The sequence below is a fragment of the Pyxicephalus adspersus genome, chromosome 4 (genome assembly GCF_032062135.1).
Source record: "Pyxicephalus adspersus chromosome 4, UCB_Pads_2.0, whole genome shotgun sequence".
Lineage (NCBI taxonomy): Eukaryota > Metazoa > Chordata > Amphibia > Anura > Pyxicephalidae > Pyxicephalus > Pyxicephalus adspersus.
In genome coordinates this window covers 101,949,689-101,968,160 of record NC_092861.1, presented here as the reverse complement: position 1 = coordinate 101,968,160, position 18,472 = coordinate 101,949,689, and the positions used below count along the sequence as shown (strand labels likewise).

General features: G+C 39.7%; 1 protein-coding gene across 2 annotated transcripts in view; it reads right to left on the bottom strand.

Annotated features, from left to right (window-relative positions):
- Nucleotides 1-18,472, bottom strand: part of HEATR1 (HEAT repeat containing 1) — a 147,183-nt gene that overhangs the window by 30,916 nt on the left and 97,795 nt on the right. For both annotated transcript variants that reach the window (XM_072409179.1, XM_072409180.1), the window contains exons 36-37: nt 16,267-16,556; nt 14,839-14,989 (exon numbers count right to left, since the gene is read on the bottom strand). In XM_072409179.1, coding sequence (XP_072265280.1) covers nt 14,839-14,989; nt 16,267-16,556 — 441 coding nt within the window. The remainder of the gene's footprint in view (nt 1-14,838; nt 14,990-16,266; nt 16,557-18,472) is intronic.

Sequence of the window (18,472 nt, the reverse complement as noted above, 5' to 3'; positions counted from 1 at the left end):
TACTACTAAGTAAGGGAGGAACTAGCCTCCCATAACCCTACTACACATGCACCGACGTCATTTCCAGCACGTGTGTCACTCACTTATCAATAATATCAGTGGGGTAAGTTCTTCTCCTCATATTTTAGTACTATGACACACTACTAATATTTATGTTTATGGCACTGCTTTATTGAATTATAAAAACTTTTTTGGGGAACTATGGTTCCACCTTATCACTTTCATAACCATTCTATTTATGACTAATCTTTACGCCATTAGCAGTTTTGGAATATATATCTTATCTACAAACTTAAAAGTTTTACATATTTTCCTTAGAGCTTTTGATGAAGCCTTTGCCGCCCTAAGGAATTTTCTTTACCCCTAAACAAACCATTACTACTATCCAGCAAACCCTACAGAGATTGGTTATCAACTTACAGGTACTTAAAAGTTTTACGTCATACCTCATTTACGTTTTTTATTGAATTTTATCTGTTTTTTATCATGATTTATTACTAACATCCTAATGATGCCTACGCGACACAACAACTTTATATTTATTTATATTCCTATAATATTTATTGATTAACCTCTACTCTCCAACCATTTTCAGTAATATTTAAAATTATGATCATTTTGTATCATTGTTAATATAGCACTACTACCATCCATCAACCTATTCCAATACTCATTTCCTTATACACACTTAATCCTTTGATCACAAAACAGTCACTTTTTATAGTACAGCTGATTGATGAACATCTATTTATGATTACTTTTATGATTTATTCTTTGTATAATGATTGAAAAATGTATTGTACTGTAATATACAGTCGCAATAATAGCCTCTATCCATCCCCTGAAGAAGCCTACCAGCGAAACCGGGATTGAAACTATTACCATACTGATTTCAGTACCTAAACTTAGACATATGTATGTTTCTGTTTCTGGGGGAAAGCCTTTTTTTTTTTAACCATATGTACCCACTATTGAATTGTTCTTATTGTATACTCACGTACTTGGTATTCTTACTGCTATGCCAAATATAAATTTGACTTTTGCCAGCATAAACCTTTGTATAGTTACCTTAATGTTTCTAAGAAGGGTGTTACTTCCATTGTGTATATTGAATTAGTATTCAGTCAGGTATTCGTAAAAGGAGGTTTTTTCTTTATTAACCCCCCTAGCGGTAATCCTGAGTGTGACTCGGGGTGAATTTCACTAGCAAAAAGCGGTAACCCTGAGTCACACTCAGGGTAACTTTAAAAAGCCCCCCTTACCTTTGCCCCGCGCTCCAGCGGCGATCTGATGGTCCGCTGTGATGCCAGGACTCCGGTCCATCGGGGGTGTGTCCGGGCGGGAAATTTTATAGCACATTACCGAGTAGTCTGCATTTAAATACCACCCGGGTCCCAGCCACGATGCTGCTCGCATCAGCAGTGAGATGCGAAGCACAATGCAGGACTTCTGCATTGTGCTTCACATCTAACTGCAGATGCGAGCAGCAATAGTAAATTCTGGGGGTGATGCCAGCTGGCACCACCCCTGGATTTTGCTATTGCTGCTCGCATCTCCTAGAAGATGCGATGCACAATGCAGAAGGTCAGAATATTTAATTTTTTTAGTTCAGCTAAAAGTATGCCAGACAGAGAAGTGCCAGGCCATGCAGAGGCCTAAATGTTTCTGGCGCAGGCAGTGGTCGCAGCACAGTAAGGGGGCGTGTCAGCAGGAGTCGCAGCGAGAGGCCTGAGCTCCCGATGTCATCTAGCGGTCGTGTCTTGACCAGCAACCCAGAGGTTCTTGATTGGTTAACTCGGTCATCCACTTTATCCCAAGTGACATCAGACACCCCCAGCCAACAGTCGGTGGGTTCGTCAGACACAACCCTTAGTTGGCACGGCCTGGGAGCAGGCCCTGTGCCCTCACCTGTGCTCAACCTGCCTCTATCCTTTGCTGTTCCCTCAGCCACAGAAGTATTGTAGGCTGTGGGCTCAGCTCCACTATACAGCAAGGACGAGCTAGTAGCGGACAGTCAGCAGCTACTGCCCAGCCAAGATCTGGAGGAGACATCCGCCCACTTCCTCCGCTAGGCGGGCAAGTAGTGGCGCGGGAGGTGGTGTTGCGAGCAGTCAGGCGCCTGACCCAGAGACCGTTAAGGAGGACATCAGTGACTTGCAGACACTACTTGATGATGATGAAGCCGATCGCACTTGGGAGCCGGGTGAAGAAGGGGCTTCATCATCATCAGGAGAAGAGGGTGGCAGCTTGCCCGTGAGGCAGCGGCTGAGCCAGCAAGGTGGTAGCATGGCTGGGAGTCAGCAGGGTGGCAGCAGTGGGAGGTCGGGAGCCAAATGTGCCCGGGGTAGACCGCCTGCTTCCCAGAAGCCTACCTAGGAAGTAGTGGTGCAGGGGTTCACGGAGGCAGCGGCGGTAGCAGTCAGTCAGTGCAGAGTGTTGGGGAAAAATCTCCTATTCGGCGGTGTGGCAGTTTTTTGTTAAGTCGTCAAAGGAGGTTAACATGGCCATATGTAGAATATGTGGTTAGAAGGTGAAGCGTGGCCAGGGTGCCAATGTTGGCACCATGGCCCTGCGTCAACATAAGCAGCGTCACCAAGTGGCCTGAGAGAACGGTGGCCAAAGCGATTGCCAAGAGACAACAGTATGCATGCACTCATCTAACGGCGCAGAAGCTGAATGTGCTCCTGTCCAAGTTGCTGGTGCAGCAGTCCCTCTCTTTCCAAGTGGTGGACTCTGCACCTTACAGAGAACTGATGGCTTGTGTCCCAAGCAGTCATTTTTTTTGTGAAAAAGGCAGTACCAGCCCTGCACAAATGTGTAGAACAGAAGGTGGGCCAGTCCTTGAGCCCGTCGGTGTCTTCCAAAGTGCACGGCAGCGCCGTGTGGAGCTGTAACTACGGTCAGGGACAATACATGTCCTTTACGGCCCACTGGGTGAATGTGGTTCCTGCACAGCCACACCACCAATTTGGCCAGGAGACACCGCTTCCGCCTCCACGTTCTCAGGCCACTGGTCCTGCGACAACTTCCGCCTCTGCCTTCCCATCCTCCACCGTGTCCTCAGCCTCCACTGCAGGGACAATTCACAGTGCCCTCCAGCATACCACATGTGCAGGGCACGGCGGTGTCACGCTGTTCTGCACCTGGTTTGCCTGGGCGAACAGAGTCACACTGGGGAGGAACTGCTCCGTGTGATTCATCAAGAAATCGAATTCTGGCTTTCTCCGCAACAACTCAAAATCGAAACCATGGTGACCGACAACGGGAAGAACATGGTGTCGATGCTGTGTCAAGGAAGGCTGAGCCATGCGCCCTGCATGGCACACGTCTTCAATCTGGTTGTCAAGCGGTTCCTGAAGTCTTCCACCCATCTGCAAGACATCATAAAAATGGCCAGGAAACTTTTCATGCACTTCAGCCACTTGTACACCGCAAAGCACACCCTCCTTGAGCTGCAGCGGCACAAAGGCCTACCCCCAACACAGGCTGATATGCGACGTTTCCACCCGTTGGAATTCCACCCTCCATGTTGGACCGAATATACAAACAGAGAAAGGCCATCAACGAATTCTTGATGATCCAAGCAGATAGGCGTACTCCCATGTGTAACTTTGATGTTAGCCAGTGGCAGCTCATGCATGACACCTGCCGTTTGCTCAGTCCCTTTGAGGAGGCCACGGTATTTGTCAGTCGCCAGGACTACGGGATGAACAATGTCATTCCACTGCTTCATGCTTCGTGTCCTTGAACAGATACTGGTAAATCTGGCTGTTCAGGGGACTGGAGACGTGGCACCTAGATCTCACGGCCACATGAGCCCTGTGGGGGCTGAACTGGAGGAGGAGGACATTGGGAGGACAGAGGGAGAAGAGGAAAAAAGGCAGAGGATCCAGACACACCCTGGCAGTATGCAGTGGAGAGGGAGGCAAAGAGTCCTTCCGAGTCACTTGCACAAATGGTACGCTGCATGCTCACTTGCTTGCGTAGTGACAGCCGAATTGTCACCATTCGGCAGAGGGATGACTTCTGGCTCTCCACACCTTGTTGGACCCTCGCTACCGATCCAAAATGGGGGCCTTTTTTACACCCACTGAGAGGGAGGACAAACTGAACTACTACAGAGACATCCTATGTAGTCAGTTGGCCACTGCCTATCTGCGCCATCGTCCATCCTCACGAAGGCTTGCTGGGAAGGGGTGTGGTGGCAGGAGCAGTACCAGCTCCATCAGCCTGAGTCTAGAGTCGCTGCTGAGCAGCTTTCTTCACCCATATAGTGAAGAAACTACTCACCAGCAGCTAGACAAAGAGCAGAACCTGAACCAGCAGGTGGTGGCATACTTGGAGTGCACCCTGCCAGCCATCATTGAAGATCCGCTTGTCTACTGGGCAGCCAAACTGGATTTGTGGCCGCAACTGGCTAAGTTTGCCCTGGAAAAGCTGTCCTAGCTGGCCAGTAGTGTGGCATCAGAGCAGGTGTTTAGTGCGGTGGGGGCCATAGTTACCCCAAGAACAACTCGCCTGTCCACCCGAAATGTGGAGAGACTGACCTTTGTCAAGATGAATCAGGCTTGGATCTGCCAGGATTTCCACCCACCAATGCCTGATGCATCTGATTAGATGATCCATGCCGGCTCACCCAAACCTTGAGAAAAGTGACCGAATTCTTCTGGCTACCTGCCTCAGCTACTACTCTGATGCTGCCACCCGCCTGATGCCACACATTAGATGCCAAGTGCTCCTTCTTTCACCCACCTTCATCAGCGGGTACTGGTATTGCCACCCACCGCCCCACTCTGTCACCAGGTTACTTTGTGGTCTCCTGTTACTGCCATCTCTACACTATGTCACCTTGCCACTCTGGTCTCCTGATGCTGCTGCTGCCGCCACCTCCACACTATGTCATTGTGCCACTCTGTGGCCACCTCCACACTCAGTCACTGTGCCACTCTGAAGCCTCTGTGGCCTCTGCCTGATGCTGCCACCATCTTCACACTATTTTATTGTGCCACTCTGTAGCCTCCTGATGCTGTCGCCAACTCCACACTGTCATTGGGCCATTCTGTGGTCTCCTCATGCTGCTTCCACCTCACCACTTTGTCATTGTGCCACTCTGTGAACTTCTCAAGCTGTTCTTGTTCTCCCACCCTCCCCACTCCATGACTGGGCCACTATTTTTCCTTTTTAGCCTGGATGACATCACTATTTATTTGACCCTTCTGATCTGTCAGAAGGAAGGAAAAAAGAGACGCACAACAAATCCTGTCTTTGTAGCAGCTGTAATGGCCTGTATGGTCCCATCAGGATTGGCTTATGATTTGGTAGCCAAAAGCAGGAGTGGGTACAAAACACAGAAGACATACAAATATTCCATTCACGTGTCATCTCTGCTTTGGATCCACTCCTGTTTTTTTTTGGCATTAGCAATACTGATGGATTAGATGGAATAGACGTTTTTTAACGCGATTCGAAGAAAATGGCGTTCCAAAAATATAAAAATTAAGGATCACCTTCATTTGAAAACTATAATGAATATAACTAAAGATGTAAAAAGGAGATAATATGTGCAAAACTTCAACATGAAAGACCGATTGCAAAAGAAAGGCAAACCCCATATTTTTTTTCAAATATATTAATAGCGAAAATATCAGATCTGAGCATGTAGGCCACTTAAAGGATGTTGCTGGGCTGGTAACTGGGGATAGAGACAAAGCAGATTTACTCAACACTTTTTTTTACCTCTGTGTTCACAAAGGAAAATGGCAGAGCTCAAGTCCAAATTCATAATAGCAACGTCACTGACTTAAGTGAGTCACAATGGCTCAGAATTGATATGATTGAGAAACAGCTGGGAAAAATGGTTGAGAAAGCACCAGGACCTGATGGACTACATCCATGCAACCTCAAAGAGCTGCGCTCAGTTATTTCAAAGCCATTATTCCTCATTTTTAGAGACTTTAGTCACTGGCAGGGTACCGATGGATTGGAGTAAGACCAATGCGGTTCCTATCTTCAAAAAGGGAGCAAAGTCATTACCAGGTAACTACAGATTCATTAGTTTAACGTCCATAGTTGGAAAGGTCTCAGAGAGTTTGATAAAGAACCACATAGAGGAGTTTCTGCTAGAAAATTATATAAGTGATAGTCAGCATGGCTTCAAGAAAGACAGAAGTTGTCAAACAAATTTACTCTCTTTTCATGAGGAAGTAAACAGGTAGACAGTGAAAAAGCAGTTGATATAGCGTACTTGGACTTTGCTAAAGAATTGGACACTGTACCCCACAGACGGTTAATTTGTAAGTTAGGGTCAATAGGTTTATCTGCAATCCAATCTGTAAATGGATAGAGAACTGGCTTAAAGATTGCATCCAGAGAGTTGTAAATAATGATTCATACTCTGAATGGTCTAAGGTTATTAGTGGTGTACCCCAGGGTACAGTGTTGGAACCCTTTCTGTTTATCATCTTTAAAAATGAGATTTTGGAATTAAAAGTACCATTTCTGTGTTTGCGGATGACACCAAACTATGTAATGGAATTATGTCCATACAGGATGTCTATAATCTACAAGTAGACTTGGATGTACTGTTGGATTGGGCAGCCAAGTGGCAAATGACATTTAATATAGATAAATGTAAAATTATGTACTTGGGTGCCAACAACATGCATGCTTCAGACTGTCTAGGGGGAATGCATTTGGGGTAGTCAGAAATCGAAAAGGATCTGGGGGTTCTGGTAGATCATAGACTTAATAACAGCATGCAATGCCAAGCTGAAATATCTAAAGCTAGCAAAGTACTTTCCTGTATTAAAAGAGGAAAAGACTGCAGAGATGGAGACAATCCTGCCCCTGTACAAAGCATTGGTCAGACAACATCTGGAATATGCAGTCTAGTTTTGGGCACCAGTTCACAAAAAGGACATTGTTGAATTGGAGAGAGTGCAGAGAAGGGCAACTAAATTAATAAAAGGAATGGAGGAGCTCAGCTATGAGAAGAGATTAGCTGAAATGAATCTATTCTCCCTTGAGAAGAGACGTTTAGGGGGATACGATCACCCTGTATAAATATATAAATGGTCCATATAAAGAAATCTCTTCCCACTTATTCACTTTGAGATCATTACAAAGAACAAGAGGGCACTCTTTACATCTGGAGTAAAATAAGTGTAGGCTCCGTATAAGGAAGAGATTCTTCACTGTAAGGTATGTGAAAATGTGGAATCGGCTCCCTCAGGAAGTAGTTTCAGCACCTACTATAGATTGCTTTAAGAAAAAGCTGGATGCTTTTCAAGAAGCACAGAATATAACTGGGTATTAAGACATTAAAGTAAAAAAAAAAACAGTGACTGTTGATCCAGGAAACATCCGATTGCCTCATGGAATCAAGAAGGAATTTTTTTCCCCTGTTGAAGCAAATTGTACCAGGGGATTTTTTTTTGCCTTCCTCTGGACCAATTATGTCTTATAGAATTTTATTTCTGGGATATGTTTATATCCCTAGTGGTTAAACTTGAAGGGCTTTTGTCTTTTTTCAACCTAATCTACTATGTACCTTCGGCTTTAACCCATTTTAAATACCTAAAAATCTAAACAATGTATTGATAAATATGAATTCAATACATGGTCAATATTGTAACTATTATTGTATATATTTTTGTATCTTTGTATTATATCTGCTGTATAGACCGTAAAAGTCGCTGCTACATACCCCTGAAGAAGCCCTTAGTGGCGAAACATGTCCAGTTAAAAAGAATTACCGGTTCAACAAAAATCACTAGCTAACTGTATGTATAGTGTCAAACCCCACCCATGATGTAATGGGCTGGGGGTTATGTTTGATTACTGTTTAACGCTGATTTGTATATCTGAAATTTTGTTTTACGGGTTATCCCACAATGAAAGAATGATTCCCACGGGGGCATTCATGTCATGAAAATTACACAAAACAGACACATTTATTAAATTACTTTAACATTAAATTCTCGTTTTTTTTTTACACATTTTTAACTCAGGGAATTTTGTGACCCTATACTCATTCCCGAAAAGGGTTAAAAGTAAACTTTTATAAATGCTTATGTAAAATCGCGATAAAACGTGTCATAGGCGATAGGAGTTTTTTTTAGTGTTTTAAAGGCAAGCTTTAAACCTCTTGTAAAAGTGCATAAAATCACATATATATACTATATATATAAACTTGGTAGGAACATGCGTTTTTAAACCCAGCCTTATAAAGCTATAGATCACTTTTGGATACTGCTTGATATATATCAGCGTGATATAAGGATGAAAAAGTGTGCTATGGGTAAGATAATTATTTCAGATCATGCACCAGTCACATTAATTGAATCGTAGGGATATTTAAAACTGAGATTATGGAATTGAAACTTGATTAAATTATTTTTTAATAAAAGAAAGTAGTGAAAGCAGATTTAAAAAATAAATTGCAGAGTTATTTTAACAAATGCTATTCCTGGAAGTAACCCTCTGATAGTGTGGGAGGCCTATAAGGCAGTAATACAGGGATTATTAAATAAACACTGTCCCAGATTAAAAAAAAGCTAGGACAGAAACGATTTTAAAAATTGTATCACGAATCCAGAAGTTAGAAATGGGAACAAAGGGACATTGGATAATACAATTGAGATGGAATTACTGTCCCTATCTTACCTCCATATGGCAAGGGTAAAAGCTAAATTAGATGTAAAAGGCCATAATATGAACATGGCAATAAAGTAAGTAGAATGTTGGCTAGAGCCCTTTGGGGACAAAGAGTACATTTATTACATATTTAGTGGATCAGAGGAGGCAGAATATTTATCAGGTGGATGTAATTGCCAATATATTCAGTAAGTAATATATCGATCTGTACAATATTGCACCAATTGTAGGTAAGGAACTAAGTCTTTCTAAGAACATTGTAAAGTACCTTGAAAATTCAAGAATGCCTAGGCTCCCAGAGCAAGATAGCAAATCACTAGAGGAATCTCCTACTATAGAAGAATTAGTCAGAGCTATTAAAGGTTTGCCGACCGGTAAAGCTCCAGGACCAGATGACTATTACCTTTTGTAGATATTCTGGGACCTTTTTTTTTTTTTGTTTTAAATGAAGGCATTGAATGGATTGGCAGGGGGTAAACATTTTTCGAGGGATTCCTTAAGAGCACATTATTTCAGTTATTCCCAAAGAGGACAAAGACCAAGTGTATGTGCCAGCTATAGACCGACCTCCTTGTTAAATCAAGATCTGAAGTTATTCATTAAAATACTTGGTTACAACCCTTTTTTGTTTAAACTAATCCACCAGGATCAGGTGGGTTTTTTTGCCTTCTTATGTGAAAGCAAGAGAATACAATTATGGTTTTACAGTGATTATTAACTGTATACAGGCAGCCAAGGTAGGAAACAACCCAGCATTCTTAAGTTCTACGGATGCTAAAAAAAACTATTAGATAGGGTGGATTGGTCTTTGGTCGTGAAAATTACATATAAACACATTGGGTTAGATAATAGGATGCTTTCATGGATCTCCTCGGTGTATTGTCACCTCTTTTCTAATGTAAAAATAAATGGTTTTGTGTCTAAACCTTTTAATTTAAAATGGGAATACATATCTCTCTCTCCTGATATTAATATTGTCTCTAGAACCTAAGAGAAACTAAACTCAAAAGTCCTCGAAAACCAAAAAAAACTACACTTACCTTCAATCCTGCAGGGCAGTCGATCCATCCGGAGGTCTCCTCCGACAGGTCCCACGTTGTCCCGGCACCCCTCTTCGGACCGGCACTCCGGGCGCCGCCATTTTCTTCTCTTCTTCCGGGTTCTACTTCATACGTAACCTGACCTAGGTACGCGATCGGGTGACGTAGATGGGAAAAAACCTGGGGTAGCACTTGAACTGAATTTTTACCTTACTTAAAAGGCTTGTCCACCCTTTTATGAAAAGTGAAAATTCTGAGTTTAGGTAAGCTTTAAGTAGTATTAGACTTAATAAAGCTAATCGGGTCCAACAATATGTAAGATTGTTAAGGAATTAAGAATATATGGTACACTTTCAAACTATAAAAAAATAATTATTCTAATTCGGAAGCAATAAATCTCTCTCGACTCGGTATCATATACCAATTTAGTTCAATCATTTTTCTTTAGGTGGGCTGAGAAGGGGATCAAATATCTTGGTATGTATATCCCAAGTAATATAATGCAGATTTTTCAATTACATTTTTGGCCACTAGTAGCTAAATTGAGCTTACAGAAACAGGGAAAAGGCAGTTTTCCTTAGTTTGGAAGGTTATTTTAAAAAATAAATGTTTTGCCAAGATTCGTGTTTTTATTTCAAGCATTACTTCTAGAGATTGCTGTATTTTTTTTCCACCAGATACACTGATTTTTATTATCTGTGGAAGACAGAAGCCATGGATTTGAAAGATTTTACTTTTCTTACCTAGGGAAGCAGGGTGGTTGGGGATCACAAATTTCTACTATGTAACTTCCTTATTGACAAAAGTTGTGGCTTGGGGTCGGTATAGAGAAAATAAGCCATGGCTAGCTTTGGAACAATCATTTAGTATATATCCAATTAGTATTTTGTCGAGGCTATCTAATATGCAATGGGTGAGATTAAACAACACCCTACTACTGGTCCAACCCTGACCAGTTTCCTGTTTCCAATAATAGGCAATCCTGATCCCAACTTGCACCTATATTTTTCTTTACCTGCACCACTCTGTTCTAGAGAAATTAGGGTTCAAGGTAGGAAAGTGGACAGTTTGATAGGCAGAGGTTTTTTATGTTCTAATGATGCCATGCTAATTACATTTGGGGGGGGGGGAGGGAGATGGGATTATACATGTGTCCCCCAGTTGCATCTAAATCTTAAGTTTCCTACACCTTCACATTCCAGATAAATTGGTGTTCAAAGAACAAAAGCAGAAAGGGTAGCATAGTATTACAGTTATAAGTTTTGTGAAAGGTAGCTATAAATTTAGGGGCCCCACCCAATGCTCTTTGCTATGTGAGGGGCCCTAATTTGCATTTTCAATTTTGGGCTCCTGGATGCACTTTCTTTTGAAACCGAAACGTTTAATTTCCATAGGTTTTTAAACTTGTGATTGAAATTCTTTACCCCACCTGAGTGGTAACCCCGAGTGTTACTCGGGGTAGAAAATAGATGCTGAAAGCAGTAACCCCGAGTCACACTGGGGGTAGCTAAAACAATGATAGAGACTTACCTGATCCGCCAGCGTCCTTTTCTGTGATCCTCGTCCTCTCGCTTCCTCTGGCCGGCATCCTCTGCATCTGATGAGTCACCGGGAGTTCCTGGAGACTTCGCTACGTGCGGACGTTCCGTTCAGGGCATGGCAGGAATTTCAAATCTATTTGTATTGCATTCAATACAAAATAACCACATTGAATGCAATACAGTTGATTTATATGTGTAAAAGTAGTACATAGTCTTTCTTGAACATTTATTTTACAGTATAATAGTAAAAGTATTTATTTTTAATATTTAAAAATGTATCTATATATATTTTTTTTAATTTAATTTATTATTTTGACATGATTTTGTGTTTCAAACTTTATTATACTCATACTATTATATTATACTGTAAAATAAATTTTCATAAAAAACAATGTACTGCTTTTAGACACAAATCTGGACAGAAATGAACCGCCCAGGAGGTTTAAGAAGTTTTGGTTATTAGTAGCTATAAGAGTACCCTGTATACCCTAAAAATTAATTACAACCAAGAATTTAGGAGATCTGAAAGTTTGAACATGGTGATTTGTTAGGCTGCAGAATATGACAAGCAGACTTTACACACACACACAGCTATCACACTGCGGGTGGATACATTTCACAGGCAGTTTTTTTTTTTACCCAAAATATGTGCAGTGATGGTGGTGGTGGGGGGAAGACACTGAATGTCCTGCCCCCATCTGCTATTACATGCATAATGCTCTTAAAGCAACACCACATTTTAAAATTGTATAAAGGGTGACTTTCCCTTTTTTTAGAAGATATTTTTTTATAAAAAAAAAAGGTTGTGTTAGTTTTTTTTTAATTTTTGGGTGGAGGACCCCTCCCGTCCCGTCTTTACTGCCATAGTGGTAAAGACTGTAGCCTCCTGGAATATTTGTGTCACATATCCCAGGTGGATGTGGGCTGCTCTATCTGTGCATGTCAGACATTGGGAATGTATCATCAGGGGCTTTCCTATAATTTAAAACAAAATGCTCAATCTCACGCATGCCCAATGAGATCAGCACTTAATGTTCCATTAAGCATCAGTGAGCATCAGAAAGAATAGGGAATCTGCCAAGCGTGGGACTCGCTTTTGTGGACAGATCAAGTGAATTTTTTTTTTCACAAAAGTTTTGTGTTATCTAGATATACCATAGGAAGCCCACATCTTAAGACAGGCTGAATTCACACAGGCAGTAAGGTTGCATTTGCTGTGTTTACCCTTAACTTACCTAGTCAGGAACCACTGCTGGTCGAAAAACTGCTAGGCCTGAAAAAGCCCAGCAGCCACCACCTGTTACCAATCCCAAGGTGCATAGCAGTTTCCAAGTAGTCACTCAGGAGGTGTAAATGTCCCAGTTTTTAACAGCGAATGTGAACTAAGCCTAACTTGTTACACCACATTAATCAGATTACTACACTACTACTGAACAGGAATACATTGGAAAAAAGTATTTGGGGGGGGCACTAAATTTGCTGTGTCTTGCCCCACACTTTTTTTTTTATTTATTTACCACCTGGCTGAAAAAAATTTCAGGGGGGAACACTGATCTCTTTACTGGAAATTTGGACCTCTCTTCCTAAGCCAGCTGCTACAAGTCTCCCGGATTTGGTGGTTTCTCCCAACTGCTGTTTTTAGATGTCTCCACAGGTGCTTTATGGGATATAGATCTGGACTCACTGCTGGCCACTTCAGAAGTCTCCAGTGCTTTGTCTTACCATACCATTTCTGGGTGCTTTTTGAAGTATGCGTTTGTTCTGCTGTAAGACCCATAGCTTTTGACACTGGGCCCTACACTGTTCCCCAGAATTCTTTAGTGGACTTCATATTTTATAATACCATGCAAACAGTCAAGACTACTAGTTCCTGAAGTAGCAAAGAATGCTTCTTTTTGTTTCCTGTAAACAGCTGAATGTGTTACCGAAAAGTTGTATTTTTGTTTCATCATGTCCCAGAGGACATTCTCCTAGAAATATTGTGGCTTCCACGTGTGAGTTTTAGCCAACTCCAATCTGGCTTGTTTATGCGTATGTGTCAGCAAGGGGGTCCTAGGTCTCCTGCCATTGCTTCTCTTTTTATTCAGATGGCAATAGATAGCTGAAAGTGTTGAACCCTGTGCCTGCAGGTCAGCTTGAATTTGTTTAGAAGTTGATCGAGGTTCTTTATCCACCATTCAAACAATTCTTCATTGTAACATATCATCAATTTTTCTCTTTCATCTATGTCCAGAGAGATTGGCTACAGTGCCTGAGAGACCAGGAGTGGTCCAAAGTTTCATTAGAGAGAAGTAAAAGACTCATCGATTGTTGCAGAAAGTGATTAAGATCAGTTATTTCATTGAAAGGGTGTGCTACCAAGTGTTAAGGGTGTCAATAGTTTTGTCCAGGCCATTTTTGACATTTTGTGTGGAATGTCTGCTTTTTTGCGTTCTTCCAGTGTCAACAAAAGAACTAAACTAGACAATACCAAAGCATTTGTAATTGCAAAAATTTACTCTGAGAACTGGTGCATTTTCTGACACAGTTGCAAAGGTGCAAATATTTGTAACCATGGCTGTATTCTCACTTCCTCCCACTGCTAACTCTAGTTGTAAAAACTCCACTGTGAAAAACCATTCTCTTCCTATAGACTCTTTCAGAGCTTACATTTACATAATACCAGAGGAACACAAAAATCCCCTTTCATGGTGGCAGCTACCATAATGCATTTTAAAAAAAAAATACAAAAATTGACTGAATAAGTTATTTTGTCTTACTGAAACTTATATACACTGATCAGGTAGGATTTTGTCCCTTCTTGGGAAGCAAGAGATGATACCACCAGGGTCCTTAACATTACCCGTACCGCCTATTTCCCATCTCAGTCTTGAATACAGCTTTCAACAGATAAATTAAAACACATTTGACAGGGTACAATGACAACATGAAACTGTTGATCTTTGTTGATCATTGTCCTCAACAGCTGATGTAAATATCAGATTTCAAAATCTCCATCACAACATGCCTATAAGGCCTTTGTTTTTCTAAAATTATTTTTTTCCATCTCATTCCACCATTATTTTCTATTTAAACTCTAAATACATTTTGCAAAATCAGCTTTCTATGATTAAAGGTTCATATAATCAACTGGAGAACTTTTCTTGTTTTAATGAGGAAAGCTGCAGTGTCTGCATTAGGTCTCATTAAAAATGCAAGTAGACTTACAATGTGTTGCAGTAGGAACAATATGACACATTATTGTGAGGAACCACAATAAAAAAATTTTGCATTTCTTTAAAATGAATGTACCTTTTGAAATTAGGTGGGTGAAAAAGGTACAGTGTCTGATAGCAGAGGACACAACATTACCCTATGGATAACCGGTAGTAGGTTTTGTTTTACCCCCTACTGTCTGCTTACAAAATCTATTTGTTTAGTAGTTCACAGAGGAACAAATCTGCACATTTACCAAAAATGAACCTCCAACTGAAGGCTGAATTCCATTCCATTATAAATGTTGTCAAGAATGAACACAGTCAACAACTTCAACAAGTTATACCGAACTTTCAGGACAGGTAAAAGCATTTTAGAATTCAAAGTCAACTAATGACATAAGTTACCTGCAACAATGTCTCATATAAGTAGGGGCTGATAAAATGTGGCAAGGTCTCTATAACCTTTTGCAAAGCGGTCAGCGTACTAAGGAGGTAAACTTCACTTGCAAGTAGTTCTTTGTTTTGTTTTAATGTTGATAGAAGAGCTGTCATCAGTCTGCAAACAAGGAAACCAAATTAGGCTTAATAAAGGTATTAACAAATTTAAATACATAATGTATACATTAATATATAAATAACTGGTTGTTGCTGCTCAGCAAGATTTATGACCTGGATTTATAAAATTTACAGTAAAGATTGTGAGTGTTCTGATTTGTTTGTATATTTCTTTATGTTTTAAAGTAAATTGATCATATTAATCATAGTCATGTTGTTGCTTGTAGTACCTTTCTCTAACATTCCTGAAGAAGCAGACTATCTGTGAAATACATTGAAAGTTAACTGTAAATTTGAACAAACCAGCATAGAGAACTTATCTAAATTGTATGTGGCTAAATCTTTACCCTATTCAGAGTTTATGCTATACTAAGGCAACGTACTCTTATGCTGAAAATTATTTCTGTATTTTACATACCACGTATCATGCAACAACTAAAATCATTTTAATGTAAAAATCTGTTATTAATAAAATTTATGTTTTTAAAATAAAAATATAATTTTTTTTGTACTATTTATGCCAAATTAAAGTGCCACACAAATAAAAAACCATACAAATTCTTGACATTTACTGAACGAGATGTGGCATTTAATATAGTGACACCTAAAGAAATTTTATGAATTGATCTATACAAAAATAAAATATCATTTCAGCTATAGCTAGGCTTTATATAGTTTGCATAAACATGACATCCCATGTTGGATAACTAATGCAGCAAGCACATTAGGACAACACTTAGTTAAATACCTTTTTTAGGTTTTTTTAAATTTGTTATATAAAAATATAGTTTTATTTAAAATGATTTTCTCTAAGTTCATCAAAGGATACAGGTAATCTGCAAGTAATAAAAACCCAGGAATGTGTAGGGCTGCTTGCAGTAGAAGAGGTGCAAATAAAAGCACTAGTGGGTAGCTTTATCTAGTGAGCAAAACCACACAATTGAAAAGGATGCATTTTTTTCTTTGATAAATTTTTTTCTTTAATCTTAAAATTTTCTCTGTTTATTCAAAAAGTTCTCTGAATGACATTTGTCTTTTTTATGCCTTTTCTTTCTGATAATTCTGGGATTTGGCCACAAGTTGGAGCCCCCCCTAATGTTTTACTTTCTAGCTTTAATTTACTGACCTAGTGCCACTGCCCTATAGGGGCAGTATAAGCCACTAGTTTTCATAATTTATAGATCTAGCTGTGTACAGAGAATTCAAATGCGAATAAATAACAGAAGGGGAAGAAAGTTATCCACCTTTAAACTTTACATTGTATTGTACATTGCATACCTGGGAAGCTGAGGAATGGCCAGAGCCTTGACCGTACTGGTAATTTCTGCAATACACAGCAAGGCACTACCTAATATGTTCTTTTCTTTAGGCCTCTCGGCAGTGATATCTACAGCCACACTAATAACAGGCACAAACACCTGCTGCCTCTGAGAACCAAAACATTTACAAAGGAGCATCAAGCTGTATAAAGCAGTTTGTCTGTTGATTGCGTGTTCTTCCTCTTCCATGTTATAATTGCGTTGTGCTATACACAGGAGGTCCGTAACAAGTCCCAAAAAGAATTCAATCTGTAAAAATAATACAGTTATACAAACATTATGACAATTTAAGCATGAGAACAGTGAATTTTTCTTTAAATACAAAATCATCATACTAGTCTACCCTTTTAGGATATAGCTTTAGTCTTTAGCAAATAAGTAGAAAGATAGAACCTAAGACTACCAATGACAAATAAAAGGAATCCATAATTAAGATAGGAAAATGATTCTTTCGGGATACTGATATATACATATATATATATATATATATATATATATGTATGTGTGTGTATATATATATATATATATATATATATATATATATACACACACACACAAATATATATATATTAGCCAGTTAAGAGCTTTACCAATATGGTATTCAGGATCATACTTCAGAAATTGGGGTTGGGAACAAAAAGGACTTCTGGAGAACACCAGCAATCCAAAGCCCCGCAGATAATGTGCAACATAACTTGTAAGATCAAACCAATACAGCCTTAATACTTCAGTAGTTGAGATAGGAAATCACCAATATGCCTCTGGTTCTCAGCAAGGATGGGCAAGAAGTTTGGTTATCTTAGGACTCTGTGACCAAAGCCAGCAGTAGAGCACCAAACTGGAATTGTTGGTCATCTATTGCACATCCAACCTATTCAGACGTTTTGAAAATGGACGAAGGCACCAAGTGCCTTAGGCTATGTACACATGTGCAATAATTGTCGTTGAAAAGTATCTTTCATGATCGTTTTCCAATGACTAATGACTGCATGATGCATGAACGAGTGCTGTAAATACAGCACCGTTAAGTTCTATAGAGAGGGGAGGGGGAGAAAGACGGAGCGGCATCCCGCTGGGCTCTCTCCCCCTTCACTTTCATTAAGATCATTTGTCGTCCATCGTCCGTGGATCCGCCAGGACGGTCGTTTGGATGATGGACGATGAGCGCTGTATACACGCAAGATTCTCGTCCGATATCGACCTGCTTGGGTGAGAAACTATTTTCTCTTTCTGTACTAAAGAATGAGAAATATACAGAAAAAGAAGTCTAAAAAAATATAATTAGGACATCTATGGTCATTCACGGCCTAGTTTTTTTTTTTTTTTTTTTTTTATTAAAGGACCTAACATTCTAGAATATTCAGGCCTGGAATTGGCAAAACAGGACATACCCTGCAAAAAAAATATGTATACAATTAAATAGTAAATCTTGAATGTGACCTCATGTGTCAAGCCCTTTACTCCAGATTTCAGTTTTTTTTTTTTTTACTATAATAATTAAGTTTATATATTTTGGCCAGATGGAGAGCTCCAGGAGGTAGCTAACAGCCATTAAGATGGTAGTTAAAGTCTTTAAGTAAATTATTGTTTATGGTAATATTGTCTGCCTACTTGCATATATAATATTATAATTAAAACTATAAATCAATGTTTTTATGTAAATAAAGCTTATTATAAATACTTCATTTAGGTGTAAAACAATTGTGTCACTGAAAACATAAGCTTGCAGAAAAATTCAAAAGGAATAGATAAACAATTCATAGGGAAATAAGTGAAATGAGCATCTTTTAACTAACTCACAAAGTGTCAGCTGTGATAATGTAAGAATTATAAACCGGTGATAAACCTCAAATAACTTTGGATAGGAGGATGTGATAAACAGTATTAAAAAATCCATATTTCTAAAGCTAAATTCCAAACAGCTAAACACACAGATGAAATACAAATATGAATGTGGTTACACCTGTAAAACATTTTTTTGATCATCCAGTACTGGGGATTTATTTATATATTTTTTTAAAGGCCTGCAACACGGGACTGGTTACTCAAGAGAGTAACTGCTGACAGATAAACTCATCTCTGCTTGTTGATTATTCTTTACAAAGTTCTATATAATTTAATAGGGTTCTATATTAGTTATTAGTCCTAACACTTTTTTTTTTTTT